The following is a 7,970-nucleotide window of genomic DNA, read 5'->3' as shown; positions in this document are numbered from 1 at the left end:
GATTTTTGGTAAAAAATTTTTGCACACCATATACAACATATATACATCAGTTTCATAGTCATTTGAGCACTAAAAATTTGAAATATAAACAAGGCAAAACAGAACAGATTTCAGCCAGCATTCTTGCGCAATTTCCTTTGATCTTTCCTTCGATTCTCTATCCATAATCATCTTAAACAACACTTAAACAACTCAAACCAAACATTATATCATCATATCAGTCCATACAACCAAGGTGGGAATTCATAGAGTCCACTTCAACCAATCCAATCCAATCCAAGTAATAACAATAATAATGAAGCTACAAGCTTCAAAGCCAAGGATAAAACCCATTAAAGCCAAGAATGAAAGACTGGATGGTGTTGGATGGTTACCTCCTAGCTTTAAGAGAAACCAGAAATTTTTGGCACCAAAAGCTCCAAGAAAACCGCCAAGATGAAGTATTTCTTCTAGCTTAAGTGAATTCCCAAGTGGTTTGTGAGTTGGATGCAAAGTTTGAGATGAAATGGAGGAAGATTAGTGCAAGAATGGTGGAAAGTTTTCTTCCTTCTTTCTTGGAGGAGTTCGGTCAAGCTTGAGGAGAGGAGAGAGAGTGTATGGCTGATGAATGAAGCTTCCCTTGGAAGCTTAAGTGATTTGTGGTTATAATTTGCAAAAAAGTCAACTATGAATAGTACTCACGCGCGCGTTTCGTGTCCGTTTTCTCTCGGATTTGTTTCATTTGTGCACTAAACTTCTAATGTACTTCTTTTAACATTATAATTATTCACTCTTAGTAGTCTAGAATAAATTTCTTAAATCTTCATTGGGTTGATTCGATGCGAAAAACGCGAACTTCCAATTCGCGCGCGATAAAGTGAAATTTAAAAGAAATTCTTGTAACGATAATATAAGTAACTAGTACTAGGATAAATAATTATAAAAATGACTATTTTAAGAATAAAAATATGAGCCCTTACACGAGTCTAGTATTAATTCCTCAAATCCCCAATTAGTTTGTACCAGCGCGAGTTTTGGAAAACTTTTGACACGCGCACGGTATAAGCTTAATTTTAACTCACTCACATCTAATCTCTCAATTAACTTTTCTTAGTCTACTATTGATCATTCTTAATTTTTCAAGATTATTGTACACTCGAATCGAATTTTGTCTCAAAAAATGTGTACTCATTATTTCTTACTAAACGAGCCTCTGAAAAATAAATTTTGCTAACAAAACGTTTTAAAAACATAAGGGAGACATTGTTCCATACAAATGAACTTGAAATGGTTGAAATAAATTATTCGGAGAAAATGGGTGAATAAATAATTAAATAAGCCAGTCAAATAAGATAAAATTAAGAAAATTTTTGGGTCCTCACACTCTGACTCCGATAGGTGATTCCATTTCACCAAATACTGAATAACCGACTACAAATTCCGCATAGTAGCTCTCCTCTTGAGGACTTTCTCAGGTTTTAGCTTACACTGATCAGCTGTATCTAGTGCTGGCAGGGTAGCTTCAATAGCTTGTGTGTTCCCAATCTTCTTCTTCAATAGGGAAACATGAAACACAGGATGGATTCGAGCTCGTTCAGGTAGTAGTAACTTGTAGGCCACTGCTCCCACTTTGGCAACAATTTAGAAAGGCCCATAATACTTTGCAGTGAGCTTCAAACTCCTTCGAATGGCTACTGTTTGTTGCCTATAAAGCTGCAATTTGAGAAACACCCAGTCTCCCACCTATAGAGTTCTTTCTGTCCTATGCCTGTCTGTAAAAAACTTCATGCGCTTCTGAGCCTTGGTGATACGAACGGCACCAACTTTGTGATGCAACCCGTACAGAAAGGCCTGGATCTAGAAAGTGGAGACTCACATTGAAGACGATGAATGCAGTGGATCACCTAAATCCGTTGATCACGTGGTCAACAAACCTCGGTATTTGTAGAAGACGCCACAATCTAGCGCGGTCCTAGATTGATAAGTCAATTGAATACCTAAGATATAAATCTAAGGTATTCAAGGCGCTTCAATGAAGCTTTGAGAGAACTCTCAATGTAATTTTATTAATCATCAAAAACTGAATGTAAACAATGACTTAAGGCTATTTGTAGTAGTGACTAAGACCCAACAAAGCTTGGAAAACATGAAGGAAATTCGGCCAGCCCTTGGGCTTCTCTTTGGGCTGACACTAGCGACACAACATACGTACCGTAAGGTCCGGGGGCGTTGCCCCTGAGCCCCCACCGGGGCGTGTCGCCCCCTGGACCCCCGACTCGTTGACCGGTCAGCGAGACCCCCGAACTAGCTCAGCGTAGGGACTAACTCGTTAACTAACTAAAAGAGCTATTGGACCTACGGTCCACATGGCCTAGATCTCTTTATTACACCCTACTAAACTAATAATGGGCTATGGACCCCCTTAGCCGAATCTTGGACTTCTAATCTTCAGTGACGGCCGAGACTAGGACAACGAGCCTAGTTTCGTTGAGACCCTCGATGGCCTTTGACTCTCCACTTGACTCTCGGGCCGCACGAACCAATGTTTGTAGTGTCTCATTCAATCTCTTCACGCGAGCTCGTGTCATAGGCCCCAATGGTACCTTCACTTGCTCCACTTGGATAGCTCTCTCGACCTCCTCATCACTTGGCCAAGTTCTCTTTGATGAGAGATAGAGCTTGGAGTCTATCCTACAACATGATAGCTACAGTAGGTATGACACTGTCATGGAAAGGCCCTAGAGGAATGTGGTTTGGCTTGTATCCGTACAGTGCTTCAAATGTAGAGCTGTAAACGAACCGAAACGAACCGAGTATCTCATGTTTGAGCTCTGTTCGTTAAGTGATTCGAACTCCGTTCGTATTCGTTCGTTAAGTTTCGAACTCTAAACCTGTGTTCGTGTTTGGCTGGTTAAGTAAAGTTCGTATTCGTGTTCGTGTTCGTGTTCGACTCGTTTAACATAAACGAGCCGTTCGCGAACACGTTCGAAAAGTTCGAATCCAGATTATTCTAGGCCTTAAATATGCCACACAAATCATTAATCATCCTAAAAAATAATTAAAATACTAAATGACTAAATTCCATTATTCATTAACTGCATAACCAACATTAACATAAAAACAACAAATAAAACAAAGTAATTTGTCCTTCAAATATAAAAATTCAGCCATAAGACAAGTACAAATTTGCTCCACTTCACAATTTGACTATAACTACATCCACTTCATCTATCCATTTGAATCCATCAGCCACGGCAAAGAAAATGAAGTGACTGGACCAAATTCATTGTAGTTGAAAAGAGCTAGGTGGACCAAGGCATTCGAATTTTTTTCCCCAAGACTCTGCAAAGAATAGAGTAATAATCAACTATAAAAGTTTTCAATCAGTTTTAAAAATATCAATCAAAAGGAACTAGACATCATACATGCATATAGAGGAATTAAGAATGACAAACATTGAAAATTTCCACCACCGCTACAGGTATTTCATTTTTTTTTCTATCTTTTCCACCCTTGTTCATCATCATCATCATTTCCCATACCATGAAAAATTCGGTCAAACAAAACCAGAAATCTTAGACTTAGAATTATGTCCCTAACCCCTCAATCCATTGTTCACATCAAACTTAATCCATCCAGTGGTTTACTTGTCATATAATTTTACTTTCTCTGCATCAAGTTTCCATTCTGAGATCTCTAGCTATTGATTTAGCAGCTTGAAGCTCACAAGCACGGAAATGGAAGGAAAAAAAATGCTTTGCTGCTTGCTGCTACTGCCTTGATGTCTTAAATCATCATGCGCCAGTTTTGACAGATTAATGAATGTGTCTTGATGAAAGTAAAAAAAGGAAATGATATGCACAAGAAATATTACATTATTCCAAGATTTCAAGTATTAGATGCCAAAAGACGAAACTACAGCTGAAGACATCACGTGAGGGACAATTTGGCTAGCGTTAGTGCTAAAACTTTGACCCTTCAAGCTTGCAATCAAATTTGATCTAATGAATTCAAAAAATTCCAGATTGAGAAACATAAATCATAGATCTGTGAAAAATCATACCGAATCAAAGGAGGGAGGCACGCGATCTCCGAAGTCAGCCAGCCACCAAAGATGTTGATTGGGGCAACTGAAACTCCGGTCTCTCTCTTATCAGTTTGGAAGTTGGAACAACAGTGGTCTCTCTCTCTTATCAGTCTAGAACAGCAGCGGAGCTTATCAGTTTGGACTATGGACGGTAGAAAGTCTAGAACTTTGGACAGCAGCGGAGCTTTCAGTTTGGACTTTCAGCAGCGGCCAACGGGGAATGAAAACAAAAGTAAGGCTGGAAAGGGAAGGGGAAAGTTTTAGAATTTCTTATGAGTAATCCTAAAATTTGTCAAATGACAATTATGTCCTTGTTCGCGAACGTTCGTTAAAATTAGCGAACATGTTCGTGTTCGCTCGATTATTAAACGAACACAAAAATTCGTTCGTGTTCGGTTCGTTTAAGGCTTTCGAACGAGCCTTTAACGAACACGAACGAGCCGAAACGAACCGAACTAACGAACAGCTCGGTTCGTTTAACAGCTCTATTCAAATGGAGAGACTTGCAAGCTGGTATGAAAATTAGTATTGTACCAGAGTTCAGCTGTTGGTAACCAGCTGCTCCAGTGTGTGGGATGTTCACTGCACATGCTTCTGAGGTAGTTCTCCAAGCATTGGTTCACCCTCTCACTTTGCCCATCAGATTGATGGTGATAAGAAGAACTATAATGTAGGCTTATTCCCAACTTATTGAACAGTTCTTGCCAGAATCTGCTGATGAAAATCTTATCTCTATCAGAAATAATGGACTCTAGTAAGCCATGCAACTTGTAAACATTGTCAAGGATGTGAGGACTCATATTTTAATTATTGCAAAATATTCTTAAATTGGTCATTTAAAAGTATTTTTGCATGTGAGTTACTCAAGTTTTCCCAAATTGCATGAATTTCTTGAAAATGAGTCTAAACAATTGGTTCTTTAAACAATTATTATTTTAATGACCAAATTTATTCGAGTTGAATTGTTTATGGTGATTTTGATTGTTATATATACTTGAATTATCATATTTTAAAGTTTTAGAGTCGAATAAGTTGAAGTTTCAAAGTTCGAGCGAGAATTCCTTAAGTTCGACTCTTGTGCGCCTGCGTGCCGAAATGGCCCCGACAGGCGCATTAATCTGTTTAATTGGAGATTTAAGAATTTGATATTAGACTACTAAGAATGACTATTAATGCACTAGAGGAATTACCTCGGAGGTTTAGTATACAAAAGTAGCAAACGAGCACGAAAAGTGGTCGCGCAAAACCCTATTCGGGCCTAGCGAGGTTTGACCTTGAAAACTTAGCCTTTAAGCTTCCTTTTCTCCCCAAAAACACACTTAAAAAATTCTGAAACAATCTCTCTCATCTTTCTCTCTCTAAATTCGGCCCTCACAAGTAAAAAAATAAAGGAAGAAGAGCTCTCCAATTTTTCTGCTCAAACCTTGCACCTAATCCATCAAAGTTCCTCATCAACTTGTGGGTTTTCATCCTAGCTAAGTGGAGGAGCTGATTTTGTGGCTTTGAGGGTGGATTGGGTGGTTGATGGTGGTGAAATTTGGGAAGGAAAATTCTGATTTTGTTAGGTTTCATAGCTCCAAGAGGTAACACACAAAATCCTTGCTTTCTTGGTTCATTTGTAGCTCTGAAGAATTGTTGTTATTAGTTGAATTTGGTTGGTTGATGTGGGTTTTATGAACTCCCACCATTGTTGTTTGAGGGCTGTTAAGATGTTAATGTGTGTGTGAGTGTGATTTTGATGAGTTATAATGGTAGAAACTAGAAGAGGAAGAGAAAAGAGGGAAATTGAGAGAAAGGAGGACTACTGACCGAAATTCTTGACCTTGTTATTCTGTTTTTCTGCCCATATTTTCGTGCCTTTTTTTCAGTCCATTTGAGTGCTGATATGTTGAGCTTTAAGTGTACAAAATTTCAGCCAAAAACCCTTTGATTTGGTACACCAAAATTGCACGCAAAGTTTGGTCACAACCCTGGAAAATTTCTGACTTACTGCCCGACTTCTTGTTTGCTGCTGCCCTGTAATTTCGAAAATTTTCTGGTGCTAATTGAGCTTCCAAATTGATGTAGATATGTTGTGCTGTGTGTATTGTGGTTGTCTACCAAAAATCAACCCAAATGGTTGGTTAAATTTTGAGTTACAAGTAAAGAAGCAAACTGGAACAAGCTCCAGAATTTTCTGACCAGCAACATTTGTGTAGATATAACATTTTGTTCGTTGATCAAAATCGAGTGCTACTTGTGGAATTTGAAACTAGACTCTTATAGCTTTAAAATGGTACTAAGCTCATTTTCTAGTTCATCCCGAGTGATCCGTGGTGATAAGACGTATTAAATATCTTTTACTTATTGTTTTAGACGTTTTATCTACTGTAATTCCTCAGTTGATAAAACTTGAACATTTCACTTAAAAAGACGCTTGGCTTCAATTCACTAGCACAAATTTTGGCCTAATTTCCAAGGATGATATACCTCCGAAATGGATAAATTAAGCGGTCCATTTAGTGAAAAACTCGTACGACTTTCATGACGTTCGTGGATGGCTAACCTTTCTAAATCCAAATCTAGCGCTTTCAACTAAATGAAACTTGTGCGGTCTCTGCCAAAATGAAGGTACCAATAATCTTTAAAGTGAGGCTGGGATCATTTTATTTTTCATTGGTTACTTAAAAAAAAAAAGAATTAAAGTTTGAAGTTTCGACTAGAGGATGGTTGTCCACTTTCCACTGCTAGTTTGTTTTAGACGTTTTATCTACTGTAATTCCTCAGTTGATAAAACTTGGATATTTCACTTAAAAAGACGCTTGGATTCAATTCGCTAGCACAAATTTTGGCATAATTTCCAAGGAAAGAACTAATCAAGTGTAAAGTTATAAGCTAAACAACATGATTAGAGGTTGGCTCTGATACCACATATAAAACTAATTATTTACACATGAATGTACTAGGCAGCAGAAATCTAAATAACCTCACCTCCAACGATTGTCATCAAGTACAAATTAATCCCGTATGCCTCCTTTTCTCCTTGCCTCCTTATCTATTTTAACAACATAAAATATGTAAAGAAGAATTTGGAATGAAGGAACTTCTAACCTATGTCTAATCAAAGAGACTGTATTGTAGATGGAATATCACGGGCTTTTTTTAGGTTAGGTTAGGAACCCTTATTGGTAAATATCAAATCCTTGGGGATGACTAATTGATGGATTTGATTAATTGCAATATTAATTAACATAAGATATTAATCAATCATCTTATATTACTAATCCCTTACAAGAAAAATGAAACAACGAGGCTACTGATTCTTCAAACTAAAACGAATGTAGAGGTAACAATACTAACCCCTTACTGGCTGACTTAAGTTACTAACATTATGGGCCGAATCCAATGTGGCCAACCTCACTAATTCACAATGCAACTTATTATACTAACCAATATATTAATGATGCATGGCCTCAACTAACATATAACCAAATAAACAAATTACTAAGTTTGGTTTATATTATCCCACAATGCCTCCCTTAAACCAAACTCCTATAATCTTGATATATCCAACATCTTCGTCAACTTGACAAAAGTCTCCATCTTCAACGCCTTGGTGAAAATGTCAGCCATTTGCTCTTTAGTTCTGCAATAATCAACTTGAAGCTCCTTTCGAACCAACTCACGCGTGATGTGATATTTGATATCTAAGTGTTTACTGTGCTCACGGAGAACCGAATTCTTAGACAATTCAACAGCCAACTTACTATCACAATAAATGTTCGTAGGACCAATTTGCTTTTGCTGTAGAATGCTAACTATGCGATGTAACCATAAAACTTGAGTTGCACTATTAGCTACTGCAATATACTCCGCCTCTGTAGCAGACAATGCAATTATCTGTTGTTTCTTAGAACTCCAAGAA

General features: G+C 37.7%; 1 protein-coding gene across 1 annotated transcript; it reads right to left on the bottom strand.

Moving 5' to 3' along the window:
* Positions 1-1,410: 1,410 nt before the first annotated feature.
* Positions 1,411-4,866, bottom strand: LOC140038434 (uncharacterized). The gene is made up of 3 exons (XM_072083790.1): positions 4,601-4,866; positions 2,474-2,670; positions 1,411-1,607 (listed from the first exon to the last, which is right to left on the bottom strand). The coding sequence occupies exons 1-3, from the start codon at positions 4,864-4,866 to the stop codon at positions 1,411-1,413; spliced, it is 660 nt and encodes a 219-aa protein (XP_071939891.1).
* Positions 4,867-7,970: the final 3,104 nt, after the last annotated feature.

Source organism: Coffea arabica, chromosome 3e (genome assembly GCF_036785885.1).
Source record: "Coffea arabica cultivar ET-39 chromosome 3e, Coffea Arabica ET-39 HiFi, whole genome shotgun sequence".
Taxonomy (NCBI): domain Eukaryota; kingdom Viridiplantae; phylum Streptophyta; class Magnoliopsida; order Gentianales; family Rubiaceae; genus Coffea; species Coffea arabica.
This window is presented reverse-complemented; position numbering and strand designations above follow the sequence as displayed.